Source organism: Lolium rigidum, chromosome 2, assembly GCF_022539505.1.
Source record: "Lolium rigidum isolate FL_2022 chromosome 2, APGP_CSIRO_Lrig_0.1, whole genome shotgun sequence".
NCBI lineage: Eukaryota > Viridiplantae > Streptophyta > Magnoliopsida > Poales > Poaceae > Lolium > Lolium rigidum.
In genome coordinates, this window is record NC_061509.1 from 69,097,572 (window position 1) to 69,110,653 (window position 13,082).

At 46.7% G+C, this 13,082-nt stretch overlaps 1 protein-coding gene across 1 annotated transcript; it reads right to left on the reverse strand.

Annotated features, from left to right (window-relative positions):
* Window positions 1–350: 350 nt before the first annotated feature.
* LOC124689850 (mediator of RNA polymerase II transcription subunit 11-like) lies at window positions 351–1,832 on the reverse strand. The gene is made up of 3 exons (XM_047223312.1): window positions 1,735–1,832; window positions 1,509–1,625; window positions 351–761 (listed from the first exon to the last, which is right to left on the reverse strand). The coding sequence occupies exons 1-3, from the start codon at window positions 1,786–1,788 to the stop codon at window positions 609–611; spliced, it is 324 nt and encodes a 107-aa protein (XP_047079268.1). The 5' UTR covers window positions 1,789–1,832; the 3' UTR covers window positions 351–608.
* Window positions 1,833–13,082: the final 11,250 nt, after the last annotated feature.

Sequence of the window (13,082 nt, forward strand, 5' to 3'; positions counted from 1 at the left end):
TTTATTGAAACATGGCAAACAAACACCATATTTTACTTGTTTATACCTAAGGAAGACATAAAATGAAATGAGTGGCCTAAATCTAACAGTAATAAAATGATTAAGAACACATGTTTCAATCAAAATGTTTAGATTACTCTGCTCTTCTAACTTTTCACGAATCTGAAGACCTATCAACTTATCAAGTATCTCGCACATGAATGAATAGAGCATAAAAAAAATCAGTATAACAAAAGAACTTCAAAGCCCACTTCTTTTTAAGATAAGATGAAATACACTTGAAGGATCTGAAAGCCAACTTCATTTAAGGACAAGTGGAAGTACAACTGAAGAATCAGAAATAGCTGTAATAGTTTGGCATGCATGAATGAACAACATGTGCAGCAGAAGTGCCATCATATTAGTAATATATCTTCCTTTCTAGGATATAATACGTTATGGTCATCTAAATCACTAAATGAAAGTAAGATTAAACAAGGAACACGTCTGGTAGATATAGCAAGAATGGAACATACGAAATTGGAGTCAGGAAGCCACATGCTGCCTTGGCACTCGCCACTTCACGTCTTAAGCAGCAGGTATTAGTGTATTAGATTTCCAATTCATAGCTAAACTTCATTAGTGCTTTGCTCGATGCTCAGTTGCATGGCATCCATCTTCTCATTTACATACTCCAGCTTCTTGCAACAAATCTCGTTAGCAGTCCTTGCACTGTAGTCACACTTCTCAAATGGACGATATCCGTAAGCACTTTTTATTTCCTCGCGCAATAGCCACAATATACGAACAATTTATTTTTCATGCGCTATTCATAGCAAATATTGTGTCTAACAAAACTTTAACGCCGAGAAAAGTCGTAAGAATGCAATTGATTAATCAGTTTGCATATCTGAGTACTAGTATTTTTGGTGGAAGGGGATGCAGCATCGGGTCACAGCAGAGTTTTGCTCAATCAGAGGTGCACAGAGACAGACAACATTAAATACCAGAATATTACTACTGAACATCATAAGCAGTTGTTTCAGCCAGCACAGGTTCCAAATTTTGGCACGATATATAGAGATATATAAAAGAACAGTCGACTAATTGCAGTTCGGAACACTAGCAATCAAAATGCTATAACTTCATATGAAATCAGATAAGGTGGTGCAGAGAAGTAATCAACCTAAAATGTATACATCAGTAATACGAAGCATGCTATTCGAAGTTCCCACTTCAAGAAAACTGAACTATCATAAGCAAGCAATGAAAGCAAACTTCTAACAAGTAGTCATGGTTTAACAGCTACAGTACTACACCAACACAGCTTCAGGTTCAGAAATCAGAACCAGTGCCATGTCTTATATAGTCTGCTAACTATTTTCACAACTCCCTGTCTACTTTATATATTTTCTGCGTCCAAATTTCCAATATCCCTCATGCCCCCTCCTTTTCCAGCCATGAGCAAGCCAGCAAGGGCCAAACAGGAATACAGGATCTAGTTCAGTGTGGAACGGATGGGGGACTACCTTCACAGAGAGCATGAACTCGCGGCACAGGCCACCTACGGCGTCGGTGAGGGTTCCCTGCGAGTTTCCCAGCTCCTCCATGACCGCCCCTGCGAGCTCCACCAGCAGCACTATCCGCTGCAAAGGCATAGACAGACAGACAAACAAACACGTTGCCGCTACAGAATTCAAGAACCGTACAATCGGCCTAGAGAAGAGGAACGCGAAATTTGGCTGCGCGGGTCACCTTCTCAACGTGGTGGAGGCGCTGCAGTGAGCTGCTCTGGCCCTGCGGAACCATCGCCGCCGGCGAGGAAGAGAGAAAGGTGGGAGCAGCGGCGAAGGGGACTGGAGGCAGGTGCTGTGATGGGCTTTTCTAATCTCAGCCCGTTTAGAAGCCCCGCATTCGGCAGAAAAGCCCGACATCAATACGAAGTGCTGCTGAATGGAGCAAAGATAGTCCCACCTCGGAAGTGGAGGAAACTTTCGACCAGCTTAAATAGCGTGCTCTCGCCCACCCAGCACGACCTTACTTGAACAGGATCTGTTCTATAGGATCGTACCGGGTCAGTTGCCGCTGAATCCATGGCTGTAGAGGATCGTTCCTGCTCAGCTTAGGCTGAGTTAGGGTGGCCCACAGGTTGTCTGACAGGCTCAAATTTTTTTGCCCCTTGTTTAGTTAATCTGATTTTCGACTAATCCATGATGTTGATATCTATGATGTGCCTCAACCCATCGTGTGTAAGTAGACATGTCCTTATCGAAGGTACTATAATATGATACTGATTTTGTTTATCATAACATCGTCTCTCTGTTTTCTTTTACAGATTTAGTGGATAGCACCCTCATACACATAATGAATATGGTTTTCTTGGTCTGTCAGTGCACTGGAACTATTTACATGTAAAGCAAATAAATACACTGTCTCAGTATTTCTTGATTTCTTAGATAAATACACTGGACACTATCTCGTGGAACTATTTGCTCATCACCAAATGATCATGTATAGTCTTGGATTACTTTAAACCAAAGTCGATCCTCATGTGACCTTTCCCTGTTTCTTTTTTTCAAGGCAACCTCCATTATCTATCATGAGACTAGATGCAGTTTCAACATGCTATTTTACATGCGATGTTACCAATTAATTAGTCATAAACAATTATATATATGACAAATGTTATTTATAAGGTTGCTTTATTTTTCTGTCGCTTCATAGTTAAAACAGGTTATAAATGAATCTTTTCAACTACTATTATTTCTGAGAAGAAGCACAATATGTGGCAGAACAAAGTGCAGGCGGCGCGGCGAAGCGCGCCTTTTCTCCTAGTGATATATAATAGGGATTTCTATTTTCGTGCCCTCGGGTTCTTAGTTGTGCTCAGTTTTCCCCAGCTCGTTAGTTTTTCCTCAGTTTTCCCCTCCCTCTAGTTTGAAACCCCTCGTAGACGCTCGGACGGGAGGGTTGCCGTCGAGTCGGAGGCCTTACCGTTACCGTTAATCGACGGGTGGGGCTGCACGGAGGGCAGTTCCTCTCGACCCGTCTCGTGGCGACAAATGGGGCCGCTCTATAGGGCTGTCGCAGCCAATGACCGGTGGGGTCATCTATTTTTCAGGAAAAGTCATATATTGCCGCTGCGAGGGCTGCCGCAGCCAATGACCGGTGGGGTCGTCTATTTTTCGAGGAAAAGACATATATTTGCCGCTACGTGGGCTGCCGCGGCCAATGACCGGTGGGGTCGTCTATTTATTTATAGAAAATCATATATTGCCGCTCTCGTGGGGCCTCCGCGAGCCAATGACCGCTGGGGTTGTCTATTTATTTAGAGAATATAATATAGAGCCGCTACGTGGGGCCGCCTCAGTCCATGGCAGGTGACTATTTTCGTAGCTTAATATAAAGTGACTCTTATGCTAAACATTGTGCATAATATATAGAAAATAGCTAGATCTCTAAATATATAGAAAATAGCTAGATCTCTAAAGGGGATGGATGCATGGCTTCACGTTGTCGTCACTTTCATCGTTAGTATCTTCGTCGTCTGAGTAGTAGTACTTCCTGCACATTGTTCCGTCGAACACCTTCACTGTGAGCACATCATCGCCTTCATATTTGAAGTGTACGTAGCAGCCGAAATCCACACCGTGCTGGCGAAATTCTCCCAGCCCTTGTCGAGATACATCCGGCCTTGTCCGTCAAATAGGACCTCCACGGTCCAGAGACGAGAACCGCGAGTCGAGCTGCTCGCGGATACACCTTAGCTGGCTCCTGGCCGTCAAGATAGTCCGCAAACTTTTTTGGGAGTGCCTGCAAAGAGATCGAGCGCCGATCGTTTGAAATTAAAGGTTTTTTAGAACATGCCCATAATTAATCACATGCATCATATATGGGGAACGCGTACGTACCTTCTTGACCAAAGGGTCTTCATAGATGACGATGAAGAACTCCTCTATGATCAATGGCAGTGTTGACGACGGTGGTGGTGGTGGCAATGATGATGATCCACCACCCCGGCCGCCCCTTCCCCTTCCCCTTCCCCTTCCGGTCCGCGTCCGAGACGTGGAAGCCATGGTAATAGATGATCAAGTGTATGTGAACGAAGAAGAGAGAGGAAGAACCTATTGACACAAGGGATGGCCGTTGTGGGTGTTTATAAGGGAGAGATGACCGTTGTAGGGGTTTACACAATAAATTAAGGAGGAGGTGACCGTTGTGGGGGTTTACACAATAATTTAAGGAGGAGATGACCGTTGTGGGGGTATATATCTCAACAAAAAAGTAATGCGGACTATCTTGACGGAAATGGAACTTCGTGATTTAGTTTATCATTTTACCGTGAAAAGTAATGCCTAAAAGAAATGGTAATTCGTGATAGTTTATCATTTTACCGTAATGGATACAAGAAAATCGGTGATTGTTCATCATTTTTTGCGTGAAAAGTAATGGCTACAAGAAATGGGTGATGGTGTATCATTTTTTGCGTGAAAAATAATGGCTACAAGAAATGGGTGATGGTGTATCATTTTTTGCGTGAAAAATAATGCTACAAGAAATGGGTGATGGTGTATCATTTTTTTGCGTGAAAAGTAATGGCTAAACAAATTGGTGATGGTGTATCATTTTTTGCGTGAAAAGTAATGGCTAAACAAATTGGTGATGGTGTATCATTTTTTGCGTGAAAAGTAATGGCTACAACAAATTGGTGATGGTGTATCATTTTTTTGCGTGAAAAATAATGACTAAACAAATTGGTGATGGTGTATCATTTTTTTACGTGAAAAGTAATGGCTACAACAAATTGGTGATGGTGTATCATTTTTTTGCTTGAAAAGTAATGGCTACAACAAATTGGTGATGGTGTATCATTTTTTGCGTGAAAAGTAATGGCTACAACAAATTGGTGATGGTGTATCATTTTTTGCGTGAAAAATAATGCCTAAAAGAGTTTATAATTTAGCTCGTGAAAAATAATGCAGAAAACCAAACTTTAGCGTACTGGGTAACCGCCCTTAAGCATACATAGAGGGTGGAAGCTAACCGCCGACAGAGAGAGAGAGGGTGGTGGCCCCGACCAGAGAGAGAGAGATAGGGGTTATCATGCCCGTTAAATCCTACGATCAACGGTCGGCGGGCACAATCCGCGTGACATCGGCTAGACCAATCAGGGCAATGTTCGGCGTCTGTGAGAATTTGTGAAGGGAGAGGGAAAAACTGAGTAGTATCAAGAAACCAAGGGCAAGTGAGTAGTAAACAGACTAAGGGATTCAAATATGAGATTTAAAAAATGGAAAATGCGTGTTTGGTACAATGAAACCCATCTTGGCCTACCTCAAACTATTTGCAATACAAATATACATGAGTGTGAAAATTATGGCCTCATTCAGACAAAGTATGTTTTGGGGAAAGTCTGTTTTGGGTAGGGCTTATTGTGGAAAACCATGCACCTTCATAGCTACTAGGTGATTTGAGAAGTGGCAATTTGTGGTAAAACTTGATTTATCTATGATTTATCTATGATTTATCTATGATTTGAGAAGTGGCAATTTGTGCTAAAGACTCCATGAGTAAGTGCCACTCTTTTTCGGAATTTTTTGCACATTAAATAACTCATTTAACTAGTTAATCCCATTTGTTGACTCTCTGTTGACCAGCCACTTGAGGGTAAAATTGAGTATATTGCACTAGCCAGTATTAGCACTCAAGGCAAAAACTGAGCACACAAAAAGTGCTAGTATATGACTCGAGGGTATACCTGAGTATATCTAAATTTTCAGGGTTAGACTCGAGGACGCGTGTTGCGGTGCAGAAGTGGAAGACGTGCCATTGTTGACGCGTGTCGCGGTGCAGACGTGCAATAGTAGACGCGTAGGACGCGGGTCGCATTTAGGACGCGTAAGCCCCTCTCTCCCTCCCTCTGCACACAGTACGTCTCATTCTCGCTCACGCACGAAACCATCCCTCTCACGTCCCATCAACTTCTCAAAAAAAAACCCAACCGCCGTACGAGCGCTCCCCTGCCGGCGATGGAGAAGAAGAATGTGCCGGCGGCCATCGCCCCCGAGCCCGTCGCCTTCGAGCCCGTCGCCTCCCGCAGCCCCGCTCGCCGCGCCGAGCCCGTCGCCTCCGAGGGCGGCGCATCCAAGCGCGGCGCCTCCGTGAACCGGGCCTGTCTCACGGGCGACGGACCACTTCACAAGATCGGTGAATGCTTATTGGCGAATGAGGATTACGTGGACACCTACTCTGCTATGAGGCAAGTCTCGTAGAAATTGGCGCTCGGGTTTACTCGATCCCGACGTGCACCTGCACGAATGGATCATGCTAGACCACGCCCTTCCACGCGCCGCTGAGTTCACCTTCCTCCATCTCGGCACATCCCGCTACGTCACCACAGATCTATCTGTAGTTCGTGCAAGGTTCAAATTCCTCCATATCTATAGGGTTAATCTATTCTTATTTTCAATCTTAGTGCTGAATGTTATCTTCATCAATATATTTTAGATTCTACTTCGTCGGTTTTTCCCGTGGCGTCATCGTGCTTGCCCAGAAGAACCCGCCGCACAAGATACGGCTTCTGAACCCACTCACAAAGACATCAAACACTATGTTTGAGGCGCAGATGCCAACTGTTTTTCTGGATTCAGTCGCTGCAATCAACTCCCCGATTATGGTCTTCACTTGCGGACATTACCCAGAGGAACTTGGTTGGGTCGATGAGAGCACTCCAACTAAGGATATATATGAAGATTGGGAGAAGGAAGATTTTCGATCAAGAACCATAGTATGCGTTGCATTACCCCGTTCAATGGTGAACTGTATGCAATAGCTGTGGACAATTTTGAGTCCGGAAGAATAGTGTACACCAATGTACAGAAGCAGCAGCGCGCGAGCACTGTCAAGATGGAGACACTAATTTCATTTCCAGAACTTGGACGTGACAAGTTCTACCTTGTGAAGTCGGATGGTGATCTGCTGCTTGTGTTGATGCACAACCTTTCCTGTGGTGTACCGTGTGGACACTCAGAGCCGCTCTCTCCATCCGGTCAGTAACATTGGCATTCATGCCTTCTTCGTGCATTATATCCGGTGTATCTCCGTCGACACCAGAGTGTACCCGACTCTTCGACCTGGCTGCATCTACTACGCGGATTTGGGTTATACCAGAGAGTACTTTCATGATACAAATTCCTGGGATGAGTCGCCACAATATGTGCATAGATTAGGAAGCTACGGTCTGAGAAATGAACACAGGCCATACCGTTTGGAGGATGTATTGGCCGCACACTGCAGACGGCGGGAGTTCAATGAATATTTCCTTGGGATAATGCACGAATGGAGCGACGCAGAATTATATGAGGATTGAATAACAAATTCATTCATCATCGGGTATCCTAATCTTCTTGTTGGCCATACATTGCGTGCGTCTTGTTTTTTTTCAGCTTAGTTTGTCGTGAACATTAACAATGTTATTGGCTGCTTTTGGCTGATGTATGCAGTTTACCTATGTATTATACTTAGTTTTCTGATTATGCTGCTGTGAATTTATCATATAATAGCTTCTAGATTTGCTACTAGATTTTTTGCCATATTGGGCAAAAAAAGAGGGCCAAAAGGCATAAATAATTGAAGAAAGACAGAAATAGAAGCTTCTCTAGATTTGATACTAATTTGGTGAAAAAGACAAAGAGAGAAATAGGGGAAAAGGTGCAGTTAAAAATGCCAATTTGGGCCGAGAGAGACAAAACCCAGCTCTCACGTACAACCAAACACGGTCTCGTGCTGTCCCACATGGTCCCTTCCTACCAACCCCACACGACGCGGCCCCACAGACGACGCGGCCCCACACGTCAGCACGGAACGTTCAAATAAACGGATTCCTTCCGTCTGAGCTCTTTCTGCGGGTTTCAGACAAAGGCTTGGGGAAAACTGAGGAAAAACTAAGGGGCTGGGGAAAACTGAGCACAACTAAGGAACCGAGGGCACGAAAATAGAAATCCCTATATAATAAGCCCATTGTCGGGCAGGCGACAGCGGCCTCACCATCGGCCTCGCCACGGACCCCTTGCCAACATTGTCCTCTCAGCCCTTCTCATGGAGGGCCACAACCCCCACTTCGTCATCAGGGTACTCCTTTCGACGATATCCAAGGAGATCTTCTTCGACATCGCACGCAGGTCCCTGCTAGCATCGCAGTCTTCCTACAGTGCTACTACCGCTACCACACCAAGTCCCATGCCGTGTGGTACTCGCCCTCACTATTCGCCTCGCCGGAGTTTGCCACAACCGCACTTATGGTCGCGCCCGGTCTTGGACCGTGGTGCCGACATGACCAAGACTGCGCCCGTGCCTCGAGCATTCACAAGATCGTGTACCTGCTGCGCCACCTAGAGCCGCCACCATCCCTCGCGACCCCGTAGTCGGCAACCGTTTCTATGGAGAGTTTCAGGACCAACCTAGGTCCACTCATGGAGGCAAGGAGAACGTGACGCTCTCGCTGTCTAAATTTAAAAATATTTATCTCTCAAACCGTGAACCTATTTGAAAATCTATTTTCACTGTGGGTTTAGTCGCGAAGAGATCTTCGAAACTAGATCCTATGTTGGTATATTTTGTGAATTTTTTTCGTCAATAATTGTCAGATTGTTTTCACCAACTTGCCAGATTATTCACCACCAATGTAAAGCTTCATGATACCGAATTTGTGTGAAATGATATCATGCTTTAGGTCTTAGAGGCAGTCGAATACCCATTCATTAGTTGTACCAAGAGGTTCAGATTCAAGAGAGAACCATGTAGACCCAGGAGAAATAAGAGTAGGCATGTCATGTAATCCCGAGCCAATGAGCAAATCACTGTAAGCGGAGATAGCAATGGATTTGGCTGCAGTAAATCAAATGATCAAACCTGAAAATATGCACACAGCTAATGGCAACGGGTCTGCCCCCGCGCGGGGATTGCCTTTTCTTCACCGTCCCCGCGTTTGTGAAATTCCCCCATCCCCATCCCCATTCCCCACCTTGGGGACTATTTTTCCCCGTCCCCATCACCCACCGGGTATAGCAGACCCACGGGTTCCCCACCCCCATCACAAACAGTAGACAAATCATGAAAATATCTCAGAAATTCAAGCTCAAAAATAACTTAATACATGCAGACAGCAGAGTCACATAACCACACACTGACACACATAAGACATAACGAGTACTTATGTTTGACTCACATAGTTCACACGACGACACCACCGAGTCACGTGATTACCAGAAGGCAAGCAAGCATTAGTGACGTGTGTAAATGCGTGCTTAGCTGAAATTAAGCAGGACAAGCTAAATTTGTGGGATATTACCGATACATGCGGGGCTCCGCGGGGTTCGTGTATGGGGACTGCTAGAACGCCCCCCGCCCCGCTTTCCCCATCGGGGAGCATGTCTTGCCGTTAATACCCCCATGGGGATAAATTAGATACCACACCTGGCCCCTAATAGAGGAAAACCCCGTCGGGTTTCGGGTAAACGGTCCCCATTGCCATCCCGTGTGCATGGTTTGGTGCGCTGCAAGTAGCCCTGCCCAAAAAATTGATTAGCTATCATATTTTGGTCACTGTTTGGTTTGTAGCAAAAAAATTGGTTGACAATGGATGTCCACCCACCCCTCCCTCTCACGGATTCTTGCCAAATAGTTGGCCCAATGACGGTGGACGATTTCTTTCCCAAAAAATTGGAAAGCAAATGTTAGATTATTAGGCAATTTCCGTGTGAGTTTAATTACCAAAAGCAACATTACAGATGCACAAGCATACTTAACCACACACATCAGACTAAGCACATGCATCAGATCTGAACATGGAACAAGTAGCAGTGCAAGGTAGGAGAGGAAAAGCACGTACATCGCGACCGGGAAGGTCGCACCAGCAGCAGCACCACCACCATGGGTATTGTTGATGTCGCCCATGGTGTAGTCGAAGTCGTTGATGAAGCAGTCGGATCGGCGATGAAGAAGACGAACAGCAGCGAGCAGTCGCGCCGAGACGCTCCCCAAAAACCTTATCGCCCGTCTCCCGGTGCAGGATCTCAACGGACGGAGTTTCGGAGGCCTTCTCTCCCGGACGGCTGTGCACGCAGTCGCCGGGATGGGGAAGACTATAGAGTAGCGCAGCAAAAGGAACTTCGTGAGAGAGACGGACTAGAGAGTTCTGAGAACTGTATATTTCTCTAGATCTGATCTATCTCCTTGTATAGCCTGGGAAGCCGACCCGACCCAACCGCGTTGCCACGCGTAGGAAGCCAGGGACACGCGGCGAACATGCACATGCAGGTCGACACGTACCCAACACAGTTGGTGCACCAAGCAAAAATTTAGGCTTCCTTGAGTGTGTCTCGAACTCGAACTCGAGTCACGAAACGCGACGTGCGTGCGTGACGAGGCGAGGCGAGGCGGGGCGGGCGGAGGAGGAGGAGTGCGTGAGGGCTCATTCTATTCTCACTCACTTAGAAGGACTAGAACAGCAACCCTTATATACCACTCCAACTCTCTCCCAACTAGCAATGTGGGACTAAACTTTGTCCCCCAAGGCTGTCCCAAGCTGCCAACGTGATGGGCCTTGAGATTTCAGGAATTGTAGACTATATGGGCTGCCTTCATCGGGTTGCAGCCCATCTACATTCAACAATCCCCCACCAGATCTCATATGCACATCAGATGACACATTAGTTCCATTCACTATTTAATATACCTGCACTTCGGTGGAGACTGTTAAGTTGAACTTCCACTTAGGCAAGGTGCTACGCTTGACTACAACTGAACAATGGACTATGCCTTGAATTGTCAGTCTTTGTGCAGCAAGTTTCGCTCAATGCCGGCACGGTACTAGTGAAAGATCGAGATGTCGCCTAGAGGGGGGGGTGAATAGGCAATTACAAACTCTTTCGGATTTGTCTTGTAAGAATGCGGAATTAAACTAATGTTTAGTTTACAAGCACAAACCCTAAATATGCTAAGCTCAACTAAGTGTGACAATGGCAACTAGAGCTAAGCAAGATAGGCACAAGATATATGTAGCACAAGTGATAGCAAGATATATGTACTTCAAGCACGATGGCTATCACAAGGAAAGAGAGCTCGGGTATAGAAATAACCGAGGCACGCGGAGACGAGGATGTATTCCCGTGTTCCCTTGCTTTGCAACAAGGTACGTCACGTTTGGAGGAGTGGAGGTCCCACGAAGGATTCCCCGCGCCACGAAGGCTCACCCTATTCTCCGAACCACACCCACGAAGGATAATGGCCCTTTCCTTATGGTTAGCTTTTCCTCCGCTCCGGAGATGGCAAGCTCCACAACCACTTCACAAGCTCCACGAAGGAGAAGCCCGGGCCTCTTCACAATCTTCTTGAAGAGATCACCGGTGCACCAGCCGCCAAGCCAACTAGGAGGTTTCCCTCCAAGAGTAACAAGCTCACGGTCTCTCACTCGAACTAATCGTGGTGGAGAGCTCAACACTATGCAATGATGCAAAGCAAGAACACCGGAGGTGTTCAAGTCCTTCACACTCAAATCCCACCAAAGCAACGAATGCTAGGATGAGATTGGAGAGGAAGAACAAGGGGGAAAGTCAACTAAAGACTCCAAGATCTAGATCCCAAGAGATTCCCTCACTTAGAGAAGAATTGGTTTGGTGGAAGTGTAGATCTAGATCTCCTCTCTCAAATCCTCAAATATGAGCAAGAATCATGAGGGGGAACAAGAGAGAGAGCAACTTCTTCAAATGCAACAATGGAGGTGAGAGAATGGGGAAGAAGTAGTTCAGCTCAAGGTGGAAGAAGCCTATTTATAGCAAAGGGAGAAATAGAACCGTTGGGGGAAAAACGGGGTGTAAAACGCATAAAAAACGAGCTGAAAAGGTGCCCAGGCCGGCCAGCAGGCCGGTCGAACCGGAGCCTGGGCCGGAGAGGCCGGTGGCCTGCCCGGTCGGACCGGCCCACCGACCGGGGCTGGGCAGAGGCGCGCTTGGGCGGCGGATAGGCCTGCGGCGCGCGGGGAAGGCCGAGGCCGCGGCTGGGCCGGCGGGGCGGTGAAGGCCCGGCACCGGCCGAGGAGGCCAGCCGGGCTAGGCGCGCGGGTGGGCCGGCGGAGCGGTCGGCCCGGTTGCGCACGGGCGGCGCGGAGGCTTGCGGGCCGCGCGGGCCGTCGGCGGGCCGAGGCGGCCCGGCCCGAGGTCCGGTTGGACCGGAGGGCAAGCTGGGCTGTCCGGCGTCTGGGCCGGTTGGCCGGTCGCCAACCGGGGCTGTCCCGGGTGGGCCGGTGTGTGGCCCGGTCGACCGGTCGGAGACCGGGCAGCCGTCCCCTTTTTTTTTTCTTTTCTTTTTCTTTTTCTTCTTTTACCTTTTCTTTAATAACTATTGCTCCCGAACTCCGATTAACATGAAACCAATTTTGTTGGAAAGATAGCAACAAATGCTATCCAATAGAAAGTGCAAACACAAGAAACTGTAGGAGGGGATTTTATCATGAATATAAAAGGATAGAACCTTATATCATGAATAACCGGTAAAATCACCCAACCTCGAAAACGCAATAGAAGATGCATGCGAACTCCGTTTTCGATGAACTTGGGCTTGTTGTAAAGCTAGCAACAAGCTCAAGAACCTCACATAGAGAAACACCAAGAAGCAATAAGGATATGAAAAGTATGCAAAGGATTGAGCTCCCTAAGACGATGTGATCAAGTTACTCAACCGAAAGCCCCTCTTAATAGTGCGGCTATCTATCCTATAATCCGGTCTCCCAACATCCACCTTGAGACCGGTAAAAGGAAAACCTAGCAAGGCCATACCTTTGCCTTGCGCATCCCGCTTGATCTTGATGATAACTCTTCAAGCTTCACTACAAGCCGGAATGCCACACTTGACCAATGTTGCTTCGTGAAGACTCACAAATGCTCCCCCATACACTATTATGGGAAAGCCCCATTGATGCACATCTTCACATGTCCATTATCACCAAATGGACGACAAGCTTCAAGCATGTGATCCACTCAAGATACTCATCTTGAACTTGTCCAACTCAACCTTGTATCTTTCTTCATACGATGTTCTTGATCCAA

Coding starts and splice junctions, on each gene's coding strand:
- LOC124689850 (XM_047223312.1), bottom strand. CDS start 1,788: ATGGTTCCGCAGGGCCAGAGCAGCTCACTGCAGCGCCTCCACCACGTT. Junction 1,626..1,734: donor GCCTCCACCACGTTGAGAAG/GTGACCCGCGCA, acceptor ATGCCTTTGCAG/CGGATAGTGCTGCTGGTGGA. Junction 762..1,508: donor AGTTCATGCTCTCTGTGAAG/GTAGTCCCCCAT, acceptor CTATTGCGCGAG/GAAATAAAAAGTGCTTACGG.